Source organism: Fundulus heteroclitus, chromosome 7, assembly GCF_011125445.2.
Source record: "Fundulus heteroclitus isolate FHET01 chromosome 7, MU-UCD_Fhet_4.1, whole genome shotgun sequence".
Lineage (NCBI taxonomy): Eukaryota > Metazoa > Chordata > Actinopteri > Cyprinodontiformes > Fundulidae > Fundulus > Fundulus heteroclitus.
The window spans coordinates 20,725,668-20,747,821 of record NC_046367.1 but is presented as its reverse complement, the minus strand read 5'-3'; the positions used below and the strand labels follow the sequence as shown (position 1 = coordinate 20,747,821).

Below are 22,154 nucleotides of genomic sequence, written 5' to 3'. Positions count from 1 at the left end.
ATAGCACCAATTCACAGCACATGTCATCTGAAGGCACTTTACAGTCAAATTTAATCAAATCCTGTCATGGGTGGAGGCAGACTCTCACCAATGTGGATTTAGATAATGGATGAATGGTTGAATATGAACCATAAATAAAGCAATATATCTGCTTCCTTAAAATCACCAAAAATGTAATCTAAGATTATAAAATTAGTTTTTACTCACAATTTCAAAACGTTTGCAGTTGTCGTGCCAAAGAGAAAATAGTACTCAGCTATGCAGCAGCAGCAGCAGTTCTGCCATTCATGTTAAAGAGACATGACTTCAGGAGAAATTTCTTTATTAAAAAGTATCTAAGCAGTGCAATAACAACCTGCAAAATAAATTCAAGGTGCAGTACTTTCAGAAAGTCACAACAAAAAAAAGAAAGAAAGATACAAGTATAAAGGTAAAGCGTAAACCTGAGTTACAATACTGAGGCATAAATTCGGAAGAACGGAGGCTGCGGAGGGGTATACCTGTGTTTTCTGAAATTGGCAGATAAAAAAAATAAAAACAGCAACAACAACAATAACAACAAAAAATCTTGGCACTTGTGTAAAGTTAGTCACCAGACAAAAAAGTCATACCTTACATAAAATATGCATACACAGCCACACGTAACACAGTATAATTTATACACAAGTATAACCCAGAAACCTTCAAGCGCTGACAGGAGATGCTGCATGCACCGGGTTTTCCTTCCTATAAATCCTGTTTGCCAGTGAGGTTATTTCAAGAAGAGCCGTACTCCATGCGGCTGCTGGTGGAGACAGTTAGCTTCTCCTGCGTAACTGCATGCAGGATGGATAAACTGATCGGACCGGCAGCTCTGTGAAGGCGGAGGCTCGTGCGCCTCGTCACACTATCAGAGAGTCCCTGCTCAGCGCAGCGCTCTGTTAGGGAAATACACCGAGAGGCTACAGGTTAGAGACGCTCGTGCTGACTAGCTTGTGCTTAACCAGTTCATAGATGCAGGTCATGCAGAAGAAGATTTGAGATGAGATGTTCATTGCAAAAGCAATAACAGTTTAGCAGGTTTCTAAGATATAAAGCGTTAAGAGTTAACCCTACCCATCCTAGCAGATGCAAGAAAAGACATATTTTTCAAAGACATTTTCGATGTTAGTCATGATTCGTAGGATATTTCTGTAAAATATAAAAAACATACAACAAAGGAACATTATATTGAAACTACAACACAAATCAGTGTTAAGACCAGACCATACCACGTATTTAAAAGTCACAAGAGACCAAAACAACATATACAAATACTTTAAGGCATTTAAATAAAAAAAAAAAAAATTCTCTTTGTCAACAAATGTCATAAACAGACTGAAAAAAAAAAAACCCTGCTGCTATTCATCCAAAACGTTCCCATAACAAACTACCCAAGTTCTTTAGGAAACGTTTTTTTTTTGTGCTGCAGTTCTTTTCCCTACCGCTTGAGGGCAGCAGAGCTAACTGTAAACGCTGAATGTGATTCTCAATAGATACAATAGAATAATGCGTATTTTACATATTTTAGACCTCTAGCGGACCTAAATGGTCAGGAGAAATTGTGTCTAGGAGGGTTTTTAGGCTCCTTAAAAATGTAATTGTCAAGATCAATAATTTTACACTTTTTCTTGGCGGGCTCAATTTTCAACTAAATATGTATGACTCTTAATAAATGCTGTGCTGTTTCAGTAATTTTGTGTAATCTCTCCCAATTGCTGCTGAAGCAGAAAAAGTAAAGCTGTCGGCAACGATTTTAAAATAATGAGTTGAAAGTTAAAAAATATGATAATAGAATCAGGAGGGAATGTCAGGCTGGAAACAAAGGCCTTAATTGGACTGAAACCAGGACACATTTTAAGGACGGTTCCTAAAAAAAGGGCGTGGGAACAAAAAATGTAACGACCCTCTCCATCAGACACGCTTGAAATTGAATCACTTAATAATTGCTTCACGACTCCTTTTTGTGGTCTTTTTGTGCTCAAACTTCTCTCTTTTCAAATATTTGCTCATTGCGTCTTTTTGAATTTTTTTTAGCATCTTTTTGTGGTTTAAAGAGACACAGCGAGAGTTGATGAGGATTTTCAAACTTTGTTTTGAAACTGGTGACACGGATTGTTGCTGATTCAGATTTTTCTTCGAGAGATACAATTGACAGAATTCAAAAATATTTCTGTCCATTCGTCCTGCTGTTCGTGGTCAGCAAATTATATCAGAAGAATGGGAAACATCACACTGTGTGTGTATGAGAGCAGTCACTATGCAATATTCTTCAAAACAAAATGATGCCACAGTTGACATTTTAAATGTAAATTAGTGATTTAGCCCGAACAGTGCTTTTAGCATTATCAACTTTGAACCTCAGTGTCTGTGTGCATTCCTTAGAGGTTTTAGATCCTTAGTTTTACATTTAAATTCCCGTTAGAGTGAAATTGCCCAAATACATCACGTTCCATGACAGACGGATACAGGCTGGCACGAATTACGGCTCTCTGCCCAGGGAAGCATGTCTGGGGGGGGGGGGGTGCCATTGACACAAATAAAAAGGTAATTTGCACAGTTGCATCCTAAACAAGTTTTCCTTTGTTTAATTGTTTGCGAGACCAGTCAATGGAGAGTAGCGCCCCCTGGTGTTTTGCACTGCTAATGATACCACAGTTGGTATCTGATCTAAATATTACAAGTCAATACAGATTTAAAGAGCTTTTTCGCTGTTTTTTTTTTTTTTATCTGGCACACCTTTAATCATTCCTAGCTTAGAATCCAAAATATTTCCTGCCATGGTTTTCATAACAGTGTTTATAAGGGGGCTTAGTTATGTGTGGACACAGGAGAGCAGAAGGAGGGGCTCGCCAGATGCATTCATGAAAGAACCATCACTGCTTCAGCCTTCCTGTTAGCAGCGGGTCAAACTGCCCATTGGTTAATTTGACGAAACCTCTCCAAGGCTGGATAATATTTGGTGAGCTGTAGCAGAAGTCTCCCACCCGAAAAAGTCGAGTGTGAGAAAACCGGAGCAGCTAAAGTCCAAAATAGTGAAATTGCAGTGATATTAGCTTCATGTACATTCAAGCTGCATTGTTCTCAACAAAGAGGAAGTTAAAACCAGGAAATCAGCATACAATTCTTAAATTGAGTAGACTTTACAGTGTTATTCTTCCCCCTTAATTCCTCCTTAGTACAAAACTGTTAGTCTATCACACGCAATGATGCAAAAACCAGCATAAATGCGTTGTGGGCGTTCAGGCTGAGGTTTATTTAAAAAAAAAATTGAAGCATATCCTACTCAAGACCAGATAGGAAAGTGCTCTGGGTCAAATTTGAATAAAGCAAACAACAAACTTTAATTTTTGCCAGCCAGACTGTCGTAAGAAAATCCAATATGGGTCACACATGGGCAAAAAAGTTAAACCTCTTATTTCATTTTGATTATTCTGAGTGGTCTTTCTGTGCCAAAAGATTAATCTGCCTTTCTGATGAGATTTTGAGTCTTCATGTTTCTTTAGCATTAGATAATTTTTTAAATTCTGTTTGAAGAAAATTTCATTTAGATGGTTTTGTGTTAAATACTGGACATTGTAGTGCTGTGTGTTTTTTCAGTCTCTTAGGTAGACTATATAACTATTCTTGTTTTGCATTTGTGCCGTAGAAATCTTTACGGCTTTGTTGGTCTTTGTAGTTATTTTACAATTACTTTTAGACACTTGCTGTCTCCTATTGGTCCTTTAATAACATATAGTTCAGTATTTCATTCTGGTCATGTTGCGTTTCTCTGTGCTGGGTCTGTATCACATTTGATGGGTTTTAGATTTCTATGTAATCTTGTGTTTTATGGTTATTTCACAGCTCTATTATTTACCAAAGACTTTTAGGTTTAAACGGTGGAGTCCATTTGCAATGACGTTGACAATGAGAAAAATATCGGATGCCATGATGCTTGTCTCGTAGTTGTTTACAGGATACAGACACGTTTTTTCCCTGCAGGGCAGTGGAGGAAGGAAGTCCGTGTTCCTGCTACAAGTAACTCACCAGGTTTCGGCTCCTGTCCCGCTCCTCTCTGCCCGCCTGTAGTGTCTGGGACGTTCCCTGGTGGGGACGGGTGTAGGAGAAGGGCTTCGAGGCTGGCTCGGTGGTCCTGTATCTGTCTGACCGGGGAGGGTCTGCCGTGCGGTACCGGTCCGCGGTCAGGTCAGCCCTGCGGTACCGCTCTGCCTCCAGCTCGGAGTACGGAGGTAGAGGGTCGTCCTCGTCCGGACGGTGGCTGGGCGACCGGCTGTAGTAGCTGTCGCTGCCTTTTCCCCTGGAGCTGCCTTTAGAGGGGGTGTCGCTATCCTCGTCCACCCTCCCAGCGCCCCTGTCCCCACCCCGTCCTCTCGCCTTCCTCTCCAGCACGCTGTTGAGGAAGCTGTCGTCGTAACTTTTGCTCAGGGGTTGTCGAGAAGGACGGTCGCTGTCCCACGTGTCCCTTCTCTTTTGCGGTAGGGGCGAGGGACTGCGGCGGCCCCAGTTATCGTCTTCATCTCGGTAGAAATGCCTCGGGGGGCTGTGGTCCCGCCCGTAGGGCCGGTCCGGAGGCTCGGGACGACGAGCGCGGGAGCTGTAGCTTTGAGCAAACTCCTCCAGCTCATCCAGGGAGCCGGTGCGTCCTCGTCTGCTTAACGTCTTCCTCTGCAGGTGCTCGGAGCGGGGGTTCCACCTGCGGCGACATTTGTCACAGTTCATACTGCCTGACAGAGTCGCTGTTATCCGCTTGCAAAAGTCACGGTGCCTCGCAAAAACTTTACAGACCCGCTTGAACTTCTTCCGCAGTTTTCTACCGTACAGCTACAAACTTCAATGCACTTTATGGCATTGTGGTAACTCTGGAGGAGCTGCAGGAAGTAGGTGCTCTGCTCAAATGGGACCAACACTGAACCTTTTGGGCCACAGGCAAAAAGCCACATGAGGTGCCAAACCCTGAAAACACCTAACCTGACTCTCGCCAGCTGTATGTCGCTCCGCCTAGCTTCACTCACATCCATCTGGGACATCTCCATAGGAATTGCCTTTATTGAAGGCTGGGCCTTATCAAAAATCCTTGCATATGATTGGATAAGCCACTTGTCTGTCATCTTTATCGACGTGCTATTTCACACCACTCACACCGAAGCTAACCCGTGACGCTGTGAGAGTGACGCAGGGAAAAAAATAAATTTTTTTTTGTTTTAATGTGTTTGCAGCTCTAGTGGCACGCGTTTTATTGACAGTGAGCTGACAGGAAGAGGGGGAAGACAGGCGGCAAAGAGCTGTGGGTCGGAGTCGATTCCGGGCCGACCGCGTCGAGGACTAAAGGCCTCCTAACATAGTTAGCGCTAACCGCTAACCGCTCCGGGGCGCGTCCGCGTCCGCTGCGGAGGCGCCCCGGAAAACAAAACTTGCCAAATGCGGTCGGGAGAAGGGCGAAAACATGGTTTCCACCAACAAAAGCCTTCAGAGCCGGTTTCTGATGTTCTTTTAATGAAACAATATTTATGTAGATTGGACAACACGGAAGAAATAGCAGCATCAATGTTAACGCTTGCTTCCTCAACGAGCCACCATTGCTATCAAAACAGTCTCACGTCACGGTCGCTTCTCCACTACGTCACATCTATGAAACTCCAGCCCTGCGTCCTGATTGGCTGGACAATAAAATTGGTTGGAGAAATCACTCTCTATGGAAGATGTCCCAGATGGATGTGAGTGGAGCTAGGCGGAGCGACATGCAGCTGGCGAGAGTCAGGTTAGAAAACACCATCCCTGTGGTGAAACTTTGCAGTTGGCAATGTTATGCGGTGGAAAAAACTTTTAAGCTGGGACAAATACCCCAATATTTAAAAAGGTTATGAAAATTATACACCCAACATTGCTTCTAATGTTTTTACAAAGCTGAATAAAAAAAAAAAACTGTCTTAAGCATTTGTATTCTGCTAATTTAACCGTGGCCCCCTCTGACCAGAACACCTGCTTCCAGACGTTTGAAGGCCAGATGTATGGAGTGGACAGAATCCACCCCCCCCCCCCCCCCCCCTGAACTGTGGACCTCTCCAGTTTAACAAAAATCCAACAAATTGAAGTTTGCTGTAGCAATCTGACAAAAAAACTGTGTGAAGGTCTCAAGAGACAAATGAAAGGTATTCCTGACTTGAAGAGTTACAAACACGGATAGCCATCATACCTTCTGTCCAACTCGTCATCTGAGTGATTGCCGTCGTTTCGTCTGGGCCTGCGACTCTGCGCGGGCGGGGCCGCTCTCACCTGGTCCTCGCGGTCTGGGATGGAGGGCAGCGCCTTCATCTGGACCGTCTGATAGTTGCGCCTGAAATCAGTGGTCCCTCCGTCGTGAAGAGAGCTCAGCTCGGACATGCTGCTGGCTGTTCAAGCAGGGGCAGAGGATTGTGGTGACAATCACGAGAGAAAGACTCACAGGAGTCTTCAGCAGCCATTACAACGTTACGCAGAGAAGGAATGAGTGGAATGATTTCTGTGTGAACAACTGGCAGCGCTCCAAAACATCCTCTTAATTGTCGAGGCAGAAATATCTGCGGTTTTAACAAACTTCAGTCATGACTCACATTAGAGGTCTAATGTGCATTTTTCTCATTATTGGAGCAGATAACTCAGACAATTAGAGTCAAGGCTATAAACACATCTATGTGGCTGTAAATTATATGTATATAAAAACTCCCCTGCAATGTGCACTGATCCCGCATGTCGGAGTCTTCTTTCTGTAACTAAATTATTTAACCTTTTTCTACCACATTTATATTCATAACATATAAAATTTGAATATTGTGAAAAACCTGTGAACTTTTTTTTTTACACAGGTTCATTACTAATAGAGTAATATATTTCAAATCTTTATTACTAGTAAGTTTGACGACTATGTCTTGCGCAGGAGGAAAACCCAAAATTCAATGTCTTGGAAAATCAGAATAAGATCAATAAAATGTAATAGTTGAAACAGAAATCTCAGGCTTCTGAAAAGTACATTAATTTCTATCCACTCAGTACCTGTTTGATCTCCTTTTGCATGAATTATTGCATCAGAGCAGCGTGACATGGATGCAATCAGCCTCTGGTTCTGCTGAGGTGTTCAGGAAGCCCAGGTTTTTTTTTTATAGTGGCCTTCAAGGCATCTAAATTGTTGGGTCTGGTCTCTCTCATGTTCCTCTTGACAATACCTCAGATTCTCTATGAGGTTCAGGTCAGGCCAGTTTGCTAACCAATCAAGAGCAGGAACACCATGGGCCACGCCATTGGTAGTACAGGCAAGTGCCAGGTTCTGCTGGAAAATTAAATCAGGGTCCGCATAAAGCTTGTTAGCAGAAGGAAGCGTGAAAGTGCTCTAAAACCTCCTTGTAGATGTCTGTAATGCATCTGGAGTTCAGGAAACACAATGGACCAAGACCAGTGAATAACTTGGCACCCTAGATTATCACTCTCCACTCTTCCTGCAGACACTGGGATCCTGATTTCTGAACAAAATGCAAACCTTTCTTCCATCTGAAAAGAGGAATTTGGTCCACTGGGCAACGGTCCATTTAATTTTCTCTGTAGCTCAGATAAGACGCTTCTGGCATCTGTGGTTTAGGAGTGGCTTGACATGAGGCATGCGACATTTGCAGCCCAACATGTAGGATTAGCTTGCAAATTGTGGCTCTTTATGAGCTTTAATCCAGCCTCAGTCATAGGCTGGGTCATATCTGTCTGAGAGTTTTTCTGTGGTTGCTTCTAAGCATAGGTCTTCTTCCACTTCTCTGGCTTATAGGGTGCCACACGGTTCTGTGTTCGGGCTTCTGCTGTTCCTATTTGATCGCCTCCTTCTTTAGCGCGTTCTGAGTGCTCTATGTCGATGATACTCAGTTGTATATCCATTTTTGTAAGTCCCAAAAGAGGTTTTAAGCTATGGTTGTAGCTTATGTGTTGAGATGCTATTATGAAGCTGACAACTCAGAAATTTCTATAATTAAATAAATAGAAAACTGAAGTCCTCATCTGTGCTTGCATGTAATCATTCATCTTTTCAATCCTTATATCCTCCCAGTAAGTCACTGAAGTCCAATGGACAAAGCCTCACTGGTTATGCCACGTAGCAGGCTAAAGATAAAAGGAGTCAGAGCAGTTAGTGCTGTGGCTGTGAACTTAGTGGTCTCCTTTAAAAAAGCTGCTCAAAACACATCTTTCTGTAAGGTCATGTGCATTGTTACTCTGGAGTTTCTTTGTCTTGCTTTTATTGTTGAATCTTAGCCTTAGTACATCCATATCTCTTACCTTTCAATGATTATTTTTTTATTATATTAAAAATGCAGGTTTCCATCTATTTATCTATGTATCATTTACCACTGTTCTCTTAGTTTCTCTTATAGCACCAGTCTGTCTAGATGATTTGATAGAGTTTAGTTGGTGCTCAAGTGCCCTGAGATTACATGTGTTGTGTGAATTAGTGCAATGTAAATAAACTGGAGTAAATATTAATGTACATTTTCAGTTGATTGTCCAAAAAAGTTACGACTAAAAAACAAAACTTTTCAAAGCAACTTAAAAAAATAATCTTTACTGTGATATGTCTGAATCTTTGTAGACCAATTCTTACCCGGTTTTTAATGTTTTAGTGAAGAACGAAGACACAAAACATATAGCCTAACCACTCTGAATTAGTTTGATGTTTTAAGATGATTAGATGGATTGCAGCACTACTTCTCAAAAATGACATACATAAAGTAGACAGAGTGACACACACTCACACTCAGCCATTGAGACAGAAAAAGGCCTGTTTTTTTTTTTGCAGGCTTACATTTGAGTGAAGCCATCTTGCTGGTTGGAAACTGAGCCAGGTCCTTTTCTATGTAGTACAGAACTTTCATTGAGTTCAGGTCTTGGCTGCTGGTCAGACGGTAACCACTGCGCACTGTAGATGCATCCGTATGTACTCACACACACACAGACAGGAGGCGGTTATCATGCAAAGACACACACACACACACACACACACACACACACACACACACACACACACACACACACACACACACACACACACACACACACACAGATGATGATCCATGACAGGTTAACTCACAAGCATGCATGACACAAAGAGACGGTTCTGTTTTGAAACAGACTCAGGGATGATGGAAAAGTCATAGTTAGACAGTCAGGGATTAATGTTTAACCTATGAATCATATTTCCTCAGTAGTTATTTTAAATCAAAGGAGGGATCATTGCCTCAGTGAGTTCATAAAGTTATAATGAGGTTATTCTCATTTCCTTCAGGGGTGGTTTAAAATTAACCCTTTAAAGACCAATTACTCGCCTGCAGCCAGGTTGTTTTCAGTCGAGACAATTGATGGGATCTTTGGGTCCAGCTGGGACGAAGGAGCAAGAGGGAGCACAGTGGGCACACCGGGAATGTAGTAAGGGTACACGGGAACCTGAGAGGGAACCTGAGCAGCCTGCCGGGTCTTTGCCATCTTCCCCGCCTCGTACACTGCACAAGTTAACAACACAGTGATTATGATTAACTAGGATGTGGTCATGGTAAGAAAACTGACAGAAGATACGGTGCGTGGCTTTCACTGACGGTGTCGAGGGCAGCAGCAGGTATCAGGACAGCAGCAGCAGCTGACGTAGCAGCAGCAGGAGTGAGGACAACACTGGCACCAGCAGATCCCCAACAGCAGGAGGAAGAGGACGCTGCCCAGGACCACGGAGCCCACAAACGCCCACTCTGTTCGATACAAACACATACAGATAAAAGAAAATACAGTCAATTATTTATACGTTCATTACACACAAACTGTTGCTTTCAGGGCTTTATTTCTGTTAATTATCAGGACTTCCCCCCAACAGCTAATACAAAACACAGTATTTAAGATTAAGTTACACATCAGACCAGGGTACTTTTAATCTGAGATGGCCTGTTCAAGTGAGAAGTGTGGTAAACACAGCACCCTGAACACACCATCTCCCCAGTGAAACATGTGTGTGCCATCATGTTGTGGCGATGCTTTTCCTCTATGGGCAAAGGGATGCGAAGACGGATGGAGCTAAATACAGAGCAGTCTCGAAAGAAAACCTGGCGGATGCTGCAAAAGTCTTGCAACGGGGGACCGAGGTTCACCTTCCAGCGGAACAGCAACCCTCAGCTACAACGGAAAGGGTTAAATTGAAGTAGATCCATGTGACAGAATGGTCCTGTCAAGGTCCAGACCGTTTACCCGATTGAGAACTGATGTCCATCCATGTTCTCCATCCGATCTGACTGAGTTTGAGCTATTTTGCAAAGACGAGCAGGCAAAACTGGAATCTTTATATGTGCAATGTTGGCAGACAGAGACGGGATGGTTCTACCATGTATTGCTTCAGGGCAGCGGAACACAAATGCATATCACACCTTTTTTTCAGATTTTTATTTGTAAACTCTTGAAAACCATGTATCCACATTACTATGCTACTTTATGTCACTCTAGCACCCCTAATAACATGCAATGATACTTGTGGACGTAACAAACATGACTAAATGTGAAGAAGCATGAACACTTTTGCTAGGCTCTGCAGATGTTCTAGTTTTTTTTTTTTTTACTTTTATCTGTAAACAAACATTTGCTTGATATTATTTAAAGTCAAACTAAGTCCTCTACTATTGTTTTCCCTCAGCAAAAAGAGCTTCTGACGATCAGACTAACAAGCCGAAAGAAATCTGTTTTTTTCTTTATATTGCAGCTTTTGCAATGATTCTGAGTGACGAGAAACAGGGCGATCTCGAGGGAATTTACAAAAACACTTATCCTTGATTACAGCTGCAAATCACACACCTCCTCAGGATAACTTATTAAGCAAAATCTGCACAGCCGACCACAGAATAATTTAAACTCTGACTAGGGATTAAGCAACAGGTCTGCCATTTTAGCAGTAAGAAGTCATTAGTCCAAAGCCAACCAACTTATTTTAGAGTCAATGAAGGTTTTGATTATGGTCAGTAGGAATGAAATCAATTAGGAGGTGACAGAGAAGCTTGAGCATGCAGAGCAGCGACAGCGGATTAGTCATACCTGGCATGAGCTCCATTTCAAACTCAGGCAGAAGATCATCCTGCTCACCTGTCCTGCCTGCAGAGAGAGAGAGGGAGAGCACAGGTGAAAGCCACACAGAAGCAGCAGGAAGCGGCGCCAAAAAAGTCAGGCAAATTAGCAGAGATGATGATTGATGGTCATGCACTATTCAATCAATTAAAGAAATTAAGGTCTTACAAAATCAGGCTGAGCAAACATACAAGAAAAGCATTAAAAGAGTAGGTGTGTTTCATCGAAATGGGATCATGTGGAGCATCTATTCATAGTAAAGTCATTACTATCAGTAAATGGCCGTCAGCACGTTCCAATTTGGAGAAACAGGAAGAAAGACCAGCAGTGAACCCAAGAAACGTGGCGATGTCTCAGCCAATGGAAAGGTGACCAGCTACATTTATGCTGGACCTGAATTTACTGACCTGCTGCCGCCTTGGCTTTGGCCTTTCCAAGTTAATGCGAAAATAAACCAAATGCTAGACCTAGAATTACTTTTTGTCAATAGAATATACTACTTTTTAACCTTTGACAATCTAGTAATGTTTATGTCTAAAGGTACAAGCACTGGAATAGTGCCTTCTAGGTCAATGGGATTAAAGGGTCACTCTCCCTAAATCAACTTTTTTTTTTTGCTAATAAACCGTAAACATGGTTGTCTTATAATGCTATCTACATATCCTGGTCATTATTTTGACAAAAACCCTATTGAATTCCTGCTATTGTGTCTAAAACTGTCAGTGTACCACCCTCCTAAGGTTCAATTGGCAAATCCTTCTATCAGATTTTCAGGTTAGTGATTTATTAGCTTAGCATTCAGTTAGTTTGTTTAGCATGCATTTGCCCTCACCCTCTTCCCCCCAGAAAAAAAAATTGGTTAAAGCCACTTTTCTTTATATATTTGATTACTGTGATATACCTGCAGCCTTCTCCTTTATAGGGAACCTTGATTCTGTGTATCATGCTTCTTTACAATTAATGTCATATGCAAATTCTCCAACTCATCACTGGATTCTCTATAATTTAGTTGGTTGGATAACAAGCAGTAGACAACCACACTGGTGTGTTTTTAAAGGGGACATATGTTTTGAATGCCTTCCTTTTCACAATGAAAGGATTCAGTCGTGCTCTATGTAAAGTGGAACTGGAATGCTTTCAATGCTCGTCAATTACACTTTTCCCCCCTGTTCTGAGGTGCGTCTGAGAGCTATTTGTTTTGATGCCGTCTCTTTAAATGCAAATAAGACACTTCAGAGAGTTCCACTCCACCCCAATCAGACACTTTTTTGTAGTTTGTTAGCAGACATACGATTATCTAGAGCAGAAACTTCTTATTCCCAAATTGATTAAAAGATGTCAACAACAGAAGGGTTGTCCATCCAGCCTTACATGTTTGAACTAGAGTCTGACCAAGAGCGAGAGAAGGATGAGGAAGACGAACCTGTAGAACCACGCGTTCAAATGAATGCATTGCAACGGTGTGTTATTAATGTATTGTATGTGTAATATGGAGACTTGGCATCCTTCAGCTTGCACTACAAAATTCCTGCAAGAAATAAAAACGGCGGATTTGCGTTGATAAGCTGAAAGTCCGTGACCTTGTTTAGCAGCAAATACTGTGACGTAATAGTTCAAAGAAATGTAACATAGATTAGCAAACACTGAACGGCTTGAGAAATATGGTCCAAACAGAATATAAAGATATCTACGCAGCTTCTGGATGGACCACATTCGATTTTTCTGCACTCCTAGAGACTCCAAGTGCACAGCTAAATTTATTTAAGGGCTAAGAAAGTAGATTATGAACGATATGTCCCCTTTTAAGTATAATGTTGATGGGTAAACTCCCTGTATGCCTCAGCAAGCTACTTTAGGTCAGCTCTAATAAATTAAAGCAGATGCTGTTATACATTTTACCTGCACACACAAACACACACACACACACACACACACACACACACACACACACACACACACACACACACACACACACACACACACGTGCAACAATTTCAGAAGCAGGTCAAAGGGGCAAACGAGAGGTTTTGGAAACTGGGACAACTCATTAAAAGATGGTTAGTAGAGTTATGCTCTAGTAAAAGAAAAATATAGGTCACAAGGTGTTACATCAGTGAGAAAACTGTTGCAAACTGAGACTGAACCACTTGTTTTTCTTCCCAAGTGCTTATTATGAGATTGAAAAGAACTGTGATTAGAGTAAAGGTCAGTCTGTCTGTCTACAAGCAGAGACCAAACACTCCTGGAACTGCAGAGAGCTAACCAAATGTGCTGAGTAAGCTGTTGGTAGGGAGTGTGGAGGGGAAAAAAAAAAAAAGCAATCTTGCTACCTTGGCTTTGCAAGCGTACTTACATACCTTCTGAAACACAGAGTAACTGGAGAAAGCTGAGGAGCTTTGCAGTTCTGATGAGCAGGGAGCGATTGGAGGGTTATGGAGTGAGTCATGGAGGAGTTTATGAGGGGGTTTTGCAAGACAAATGAGGTCAAAGGAGAAAGAAAATGTAAAATTTGACCGGAGATTTTTCTTTTTTAAAAACATAAATGTTGGGTTGGTTGACTAAAGGGTTGAGTGTGAATTTAGGGTTCTTTGTCTAATAATAGGTCAATAGGCAGAAAATGGGCAGCGCTGCACTTAAAATAAATGTTTTGGAATTTTTGATAATTATTGATTTCGATTAACATGATTTCTATTTTATCTATATGCTTTGTTTTCTATATCGTCCAGCCCTAACCTGTACAATGCTTTATTTTTCAGCCCGTTCGTAACACTTTACACTTCTGTTTCTTAGTAAGTGTTTCACATAGGAAGATAATTGGTGGCGCACTTCCAACAGCTTCCATTTCTGAAACAACTTCCCAATGTATATGTGCTAACAGTTTGAAGGTTCATAAAATAGCTTTCACATAGCTTTGACATTTTAGAGATTGGAGCTGTTTTAAGATGGTAGAAATCTGCTTTGATGTTGGCCCCTCTTGGACTAGCTTAGCTTCAGTCTCAGCTAATATGGATATATAACACAAACATGCCCAAAGAGATGTCCATAAAATGATTTTAACCTTTTAACATTTTAAGCAATTATTTATGAAAATTCAGAAATATCCATTTAAGCTCAACCAGTGTGTTACTCTCATTAGTTGAGGGCCCAGGGTGCTAACCAGATTAGCACAGTGAAGACGGGCATATGGATAAATAAGCATCAGGTCAAAGTTAATCATGGGAGGAAAACCGTCTCTGTGCAGAGCTCCAGTTTACAGTAAACGGTGATCTTCTGACACTCAGCAGTGAAGCATTCGCCGTTTGATGTAGATTTGCAAGCCCTGTACAATCATTAACCAACAGCCAATACTCCCGGTGAGCAAGCAGAACACACACAAGCGAGCAGTGTTGTCCCATCTGAAGATATAATCCTTCAGGCCCCCTCCCGCGGAGAACTCGCTGACTTTAAGCTTTCGCAGTCCGGTCAACTGCACACGGATCCTTTGAAAATGCACGACTGGCTGAACAATAGAGTGTGCCGTGAAGGATCAGGACCGTCTAAAGGCTGTTTCCATGGAAGCTGCTGCGGAAGGACTTGGGAATGCAGCCCAAAAGAAGGCAGCTTTTTTTTTTAAAAAAAAGAAACTTTAATGGACAACATATGGCTCAAAGATTCACAAAAGCAAAGTGGTTTTAAACTTTATGTGACGATGGAAAGCGCGGCGGCCGTACCCAGAACCAGTAACTCCATGTGGTCCTCGTCGTTTCCCACCAGATCGTCAGCGACGATGACTTTGCAGAAGTACACTCCGCTGTCGCCCCACTGTAGCTCCCCGATGCGAAGGTCGGCGTCTGCACGGAGACGACAAACAGCCTCATGTTCATAAAATCATCATCAACACAATAAAGATAAGCGTTTAAAACCATACTGGACAAAAGAGGTGCTACGTGATGACGAAGGGTGAGTTATTTAAGGCTTTAGACAAGGAGGCTGAGGTCAGGAGACCGTTCTTCCGCCGGCATTGTGAAACTTATGACACACGTTCTTATTTTATAGAGAGACCAGTCAGCTATGACTCGTGCGGGGGGAGGACAAGCAGATGCAGCGGCTCCCCCATCCCGATGCGTGTCAAGGAGGAAACGGCTGACAACGTTACCGTTTATGATGTTGACGTCTCTGTCTTTGTAGTGCTCGGTCAGCGTCAAGGACGATCCCTGCTTGGAGGCCACGACCCGCACCGTCCGGCTGCTGTCGGAGCACTCCGCCTGCGCCGCGGCCCCCAGCGCCGAGGCCTCGTAGCCCAGGGTCTCGGGCAGGGAGAAGGACTGCCGCGTGGGGTCTCGACAGTAGGACTTGTACCACCACTGCACCACCGGGGCTTTGCTGGAGGATGTTCGGTAGTGGCACGGGAGGACCACGGTCTGGAAGAGCATGGCGTAGCGCTTCTTCTCCCGCACCGCGACGTGCATGCCATGACACACACAGACTGACCCAGGCACACGGGAAAGAGAGGGATTCTGGTTTAACATTTTTAGAGACGTTGAAAGAAAAACAGTACATAACTGAAGGCGTCGCTCTTATTCCTGGTTATTTGGTGTAATAATTCAATTCACTTGGAACATCTTATCCTTACATAACACAGAGCTTTTCACAAGTATTTTCACCCCTTTAATTAATTAATTAATCCCCGTTAGGTCACAAACTCTCCACTGGGAGTGGGTCTAAGCTTTTCACTAGTCCTTTCTGGCGCCTCAATCTGCTTTGATCCGAACTATTCCAGTGTAGCCGATTCTATATATTCAGAGATGTTTTCCTGCTGAAAGGTGAGCCTCTGCCAGTGATAAGTGTTTTCAGCTTCCAGGATCGCTTGTAACCGACTCAAGCTTCTCTGCTTGTGAATGTGAATTGTGAATTTCTCCAATGTGAGATCAATAAAGCCTATCTTATCTTATCTTCCCTGTCTCTGATTTTTAAAAAAGAAGGAATTCCCACAGCATGATGCTGCCACCACCATGTTTTAAATTGTGAACGGGTTCATTTTTGTCCTCACAGAACATTTTGCATGTAGATCTCTGCAGATCTACATCCTTCAAGAGCTCTGCAGCTCCTCCAGAGTTACCATGAGTTACATTGTGGCTTCTTCTCTGGTTAATGTAGTTCAGAGGGACTGCCGTGTTTTGGCTGGTTTGCCATCGACACGCACGCTTTCTGTTTTCAGATAACGGACTGAACACCGCTCTGTCTTTGCAACCTGCTCACAGCTTTATCTGTTGTGTTCCTTGGTCGTAATGACGCTGTTTGTTCTCTAATGTTCTCCGACAAACCTCTGAGGCCTTCACAGAACAGCTGGGTTTATACTGAGATTACAATACAAAAAATTGGACTTTCTTATTTTAAGCAGTTGATAGTGTTTGATTTTTCAGGGGTATCAAAGTGGTGGGGCTGAAGATATATGCACTCCACACTTTTCAGATTTTTATTTGTGGAAAAAATATTGAAAAGCATGTATATTTGTAAATGTGACAAAAAGTAAAACAGTTAAGGGGTGCTTAACATAGTTAATGCTTATGCAAAGAACTGCACATTAAGCGTTATTAACTATGTAAAATGTTAACAAATATTAACAACTGAACACCCTCTTGTCTCTAAAAGAGGAAGAAGCGTTCGGACTTGAATGACTTTGATTTCAGCTCCACGCCTGAATGTTTTCCTGACTGCATTTCTGAGTGTTTTTGACTCTGATCTGCGGGGAAACTGTGACCAGGCAGACTTACTGTATAAACACCTGTCTTTGCAGCAGTTCACCTGCCAATAGAGAAAGACTCTCCACGGAGCTGTCACATTTTTAAAATCACCCGGTGAAATTCTGGGACTAAAACACACTTTAATTTGTTTTTTTTAAACTGTTTGCATGTAAAAACTTTTTTTGTTGTTATCCCTGCTGATAGTCAATATTTGAGGTTCCTTTAGTGAGATAAATGACACGGATACAAGCAGCTCACTGTGTGCTGAAGACACCTCTTTACAGTCAGAAAATGTATGCCTGTCGCAGTTTTATCCCCGTGCAAACAGCTGTATATATTCTTTATCTTGTGTAGATGATTCATGATAAGAAACTGTAATTTGCATGGTATCAAAACGGGAGCAAAGACAGGAAGAGAGATTAGGTGTGTGGGGGCTCCTCTGCTGCTCTGGCTGTGGGGTCAGCAGGTTAAATTCCTGTGTTACGTGGGGGGGGGGGGGCGGGGGGAGGACTGAGGAGAGGCAGGCAGGCAGGGAGGGGAATGTCATCACAGAGGGAGGGGATGCAGCAGTCCGATGCTCATGAGTAATTTCTGAAAGTCATTTCAGCTCTGGGTGGGGCAGGAACTGGTCCTAAACGTTTCCCTGAAGACAGGAAATGAAGACAAAAGCAAGTCCACCAGTTTGCCTTTCCTTCAGCGCAGAAGGAGGAGCACCCACACCCGCTGTGTTCGACGTGTTTGTTTATTTTCAATAACAATTGATCAGTAGGATTAGAGCAACTAAAGTTTTTTTTTTTCCTTAACAGCCCTTTTTTTATATAGATGATTGATTAGTTTGCTTTAAGTAGTTCTTAGTTTTAAGAACTACTAAACTTTTAAGTGGTCCAAAACTCAAAGAGATTAAATAAAGTCTTTATGAACTAGCAAATATTATCATTGTGGAAAAAGTGAACAACTGACATTATTCAAAGCTTTGCAGTATTGAACATTACATATTATACGGAACAATTAACTTAAAACAGAATTTAAAATCTCATTTGCTGGTTTTCTTGCCCTACAACAACAACAACAGAGACAGAACAAGAATGTTACCCAAATAATAAGAGGTATCAATGTTTAATAATAATAAATATAATAATAAATATCTTCTGAATTCCTACCTCAGATTTCAGTATTTAAAAAAATCCATTACTTTAATATAAACATTAAGATTTTTATCCTATACTATTTCATACAGTCTTTTAAATATGCTTTGTAGGTTTTTCTTATATTCTATCAACAACTAATAAAAAAATATCATTCTGAAAAAATATATAAAATGATGTATATACTATATATATCCATATATATATATCTATATCTCTATATATATATAGATATAGATATGGATATAGATAGATAGATAGATAGATAAATATGCATTAAGACTATGTTTTTAATTACCCATATATTTTTTTTTCAATTTTAAGTTAATTAATTCAAAATAACTTGATTATTTTGAGTTCTCATGAGTACCTGCTTGCAGGAGTTCAGTCAGGTGAGCGTTGCCATTTAACTTTTTAACTTTAAGCTCCCAACTTTGCATTCTGCATAAAGAATTATACAAAGTGGACCCTAAATCCCTCCAATGAAGGAGCTCCGATCTTCCCTTTGTTTCTTTCTTTATGGAGCCAGCCATTGTTAGGGTCCCTCTCCTGTCCCAGTTGGAGCCGAGAGGGGGGGGGGAAGGAGGTCACAGACTCTAAACCAATGGGAGCAGCCGGCCTCATCCAGCTGGCTCTGAACAGACCAATTAGCCACCAGAGATTTAAACCAAAGCTCCATGAAGGCCTTTTGGGTTGGAGGAGGTTCGAAGGAGCAAACAGGAAAGCGTCTGTATGCATCATGAAGCTCACGCGTTAACCATTGTTTACTGTGACTGAGACTGTGGTTTAATGAGCAGGTTCCCTCGGCACCTGCACTCCGACTGAAGGTGTTATTTGGGGATTAGATGAGCCTCTAAAACAGTGTGAGGCAGTCCAGGTCACGGCTCTGCTGCTGGACGCTGCTCGTTTCCTGAACATGGTCCGGCTTTTCCTCCCCAAACCGTCACATTTCCTGCCTTTTTTCTCCCTGCGCTGCATTCCTTCACATCGACTCATTATTCCAACAAATGCCCTGATAAGACTGAAAATAGACGCCATGTTAGATGGAGGATTGCTCTGCAGTTTCACAAAACACACAGAGGCCAGAGGAACTTTGTTTCTGCACTTTATTACCTCCAAGCTTCATTTCCAACCACCTTTGAAGCTGATTTCTAAGCACAATGCGAGCTACCTGATAACCTGTCGGCATATTAGGTTTTTGTTTTTAATGAAAACGATTGCGGAGGGAATAATCCTGACTGATGCAAAGTGTATTTCAGGACAAACACATGCACTCACTCTTATTTAACCTGTCGGTCAGAATTTTTCACAAGGAAATTCAGATTTTCCACAAGATATAAAGGTGCTAAACATTGATAAAGGGTTATACTACTTGGTAAATAATAGTTTCTTCATTGAAGGTTACAAAGGCTGTTTGCTCCGTTCAAACGTTTTTTATGAAGTACTTATTTATATATTTTTGAAACAGTTTTTGGGTTTATTTTTTGAGGACTTTAGATCAGTAACTTCATCTTAGATTGCTGTACTTTGTATGTCTTTTTTTTAAACAATCCTTGTTGTTACTGATACTTCTATTACAATAGCATTTAATATTGTCAATTTACTTACGCTCAAAAAAGTGAACCAGGGAAGTTGTCCGCTTTATGTTAACCTTTCATTTCCAGTTAACACCTAAAAAAGCTGTTTTTTGTGAGTTAAAAAGAATTATGTAATGTTTAGTAGAAAAAAAATGTTTATTTAACCCAACAAACACTTTTTATGTTAGCTGGAAATGAAAGGTTATCACAAAGTGAACTGGTTCACTTCTTTGAGTGTATTTTAACTGACTGGGCTGCTTGTTGTCATTTGTTCAATTTATTTGTATTCCCTACATTTTCTGAACTGCTATACAATACAATTATATTACAATTATAACTGTGTAAGTAAGAATCTAGTTATAATCATTATTAATTACTAATAACGCAAAGGCTCCAATATTAGTATGCTAATCTTGGGCTTTGTTGATTTATTTTTTTCGTGTTTATTTCTGTCTATGTATTACCAACACAGTCTGTGAAAGGTGCTCTCTAAAGTTTACCTGCACTCTTGGGAAGTTAATTGCGCTAAATAAAAATAAAAATAGGAGGGGGAAAAAATAAACTATTTCTTGTTTGAATCAATTTCCAAAACTGAAGGGGGTGCACGTTACAATTACAAATAAACATCACATAAATATCACTTTGTTTTGAACTGAGGCACAGCGGTGGTGTATTAAAAAGGAGCCAGAGGAATAATTAACAGTTAATTAATAACTGATTAATTACAAGACACAGCAATTGCACAGGTTTGTCCCAACAAGCTCAAACGTGAGAGAAATGTCTCCAAATGGCCAAAAACCACGGCTGTTAAAGGGAGTCTGCCTCATTTGGCTTGATAAAGCATGAAGCAGCTCCTTGTGCAGGTTCCCCGGTGAGGCCAGCGGCTCTCTGGGATAAGCTGAACTTTATGCGCTCAACCTGTTGCGCCGTTCTGCTCCACGCCAAGCCGAGTGAACATGTTGTAAAAAGAGGGGGATCAACTCACCCGATGCTCCCAGTAAAACTGCCAACCGGTAAAAGTTCATTATATGGTCCGTGTTTATGGCGAGGCGGCGTTAGTCCGCATGTTAATCATGTCGTTGTCCGCTCTGAGTGCGGCTGAGGCGGGCGGGCAGACACCGGAGGATGGCTGCGTCTAACGGGACTGTACCACTCCACTGACAGAGGGGGGGACCCGGACCACACTGCACTGTGTTCAGTGGCGTTTAATATCCGACATTTAAGCTGAAATAAATACAATTAGTTTCTGAAATCCATTCACGCTTTGTTCTTTGTTTTAAATTTCACTTCACATCAATGGTTTCACCCAAAATCCTAATTTTCTTACTCTAGTCGGGGACATAAAACGCTTAACGTGAAAAAGCTTAACGTGGCTTAAGGTAGGAAAACAACGAGGAATCATCACCAAATTTCGCATGGCCATATCTTGTCACGAAGACTTAAGCCTGTCAAAAAAAATAAAAAATAAACCGAAATCCAACGATTATAGAAGATATCTCACATTAACGTTTTCTTCTTCATTGGCGCCTATGGCGAGAAAAAGGCTTAACGTGGTTTAATGTAGCCTACTTAATGATCAGTGATCACCAAATTTCTCTTATATATTGCTTATCATAACCATTTAAAACTATCAAAAAATCTAACCCATAGTCCAATTATTATGGACGTTATATGACATTAAGTATTTATAGGCATAGAGGCTGGCTATATGAAAGCAGAAATGCTTAATGTTAGATAACGTCCATAATAATTGGACTTTGGGTTTGACATTTTGACAGTTTTATGTGCTTATTAGGAGCAATATGAAAGAGAAATTTGGTGATCATTGATCGTTGATTAGGTACATTAAACCAAGTTAAGCCTTTTTCTCACCATAGGCGCCAATGAAGAAGAAAACGTTAATGTGAGATATCTTCTATAATCGTTGGATTTCGTTTTATTTATTTATTTTTTGATAGGCTTAAGTCTTCATGACAAGATATGGCCATGCGAAATTTGGTGATGATTCCTCGTTGTTTTCCTACCTTAAGCCACGTTAAGCTTTTTCACGTTAAGCGTTTTAGAATGTCCCCTCTAGTCGTAAATGGAGCCAGAAACCTTATCACATTTATTTTATCATTGTACCCAATCTACCAACTTCTGGACTCACCTTGAACAATATATAACGTGTAAACTCAAAACAAACATTGTAATTGACTATAAAAGTGTAATATTGTATTTTGTTCGTGGAGACATTATTACAAACTTTTATTACAAACCTATTCATTTTGTATGGTAAATTTCCTATACACAAATGTAAATATTCCAAAACATCCCCCAACTTCAAAAGTTTTCTTGTTTGAGTTTAAAGAATGCATGAAATCCCTCACATTAATTGATTCAAAACAAAGCACCACATCCACGGATATTTTTTTAAAAGATTTTTTAAAGAATAGTGTAAGTACACTCCTTTTCATTATTTTCTTTATTCTTTTTGTTATTAGAGCACCTGTCTAATGTTCTGTGTAACTGTATGTTTGTATGTTTGTACAATATGTTAAATAAAGTTCTAAAAAAAAAAGGTAAAGTGTCCTAGCGGTGACGCCTGG

At 41.2% G+C, this 22,154-nt stretch overlaps 1 protein-coding gene across 2 annotated transcripts; it reads right to left on the bottom strand.

Moving 5' to 3' along the window:
- Positions 1-305: 305 nt before the first annotated feature.
- On the bottom strand, positions 306-20,696 carry ildr2 (immunoglobulin-like domain containing receptor 2). Of its 2 annotated transcripts, XM_012864429.3 has the most exons (9): positions 20,552-20,696; positions 15,257-15,586; positions 14,832-14,951; positions 9,621-9,767; positions 9,354-9,527; positions 8,834-8,947; positions 6,215-6,410; positions 4,048-4,714; positions 306-917 (listed from the first exon to the last, which is right to left on the bottom strand). In XM_012864429.3, the coding sequence occupies exons 1-9, from the start codon at positions 20,589-20,591 to the stop codon at positions 882-884; spliced, it is 1,824 nt and encodes a 607-aa protein (XP_012719883.2). In that variant the 5' UTR covers positions 20,592-20,696; the 3' UTR covers positions 306-881. The 2 variants fall into 2 exon arrangements, with proteins under 2 accessions (XP_012719883.2, XP_035995049.1); XM_036139156.1 differs by lacking the exon at positions 8,834-8,947.
- Between the last annotated feature and the right edge of the window lie 1,458 nt (positions 20,697-22,154).

Excerpts from the sequence above, each read along its gene's own strand:
- ildr2 (XM_012864429.3), bottom strand. The coding sequence starts at position 20,591 with ATGAACTTTTACCGGTTGGCAGTTTTACTGGGAGCATCGG. Across the intron at positions 9,768-14,831 it reads CATGGAGTTACTGGTTCTGG|AGTGGGCGTTTGTGGGCTCC; the intron begins GTACGGCCGCCG and ends TGTATCGAACAG. Across the intron at positions 6,411-8,833 it reads CAAGATGGCTTCACTCAAAT|CCAGCAGCATGTCCGAGCTG; the intron begins GTAAGCCTGCAA and ends CTGCTTGAACAG.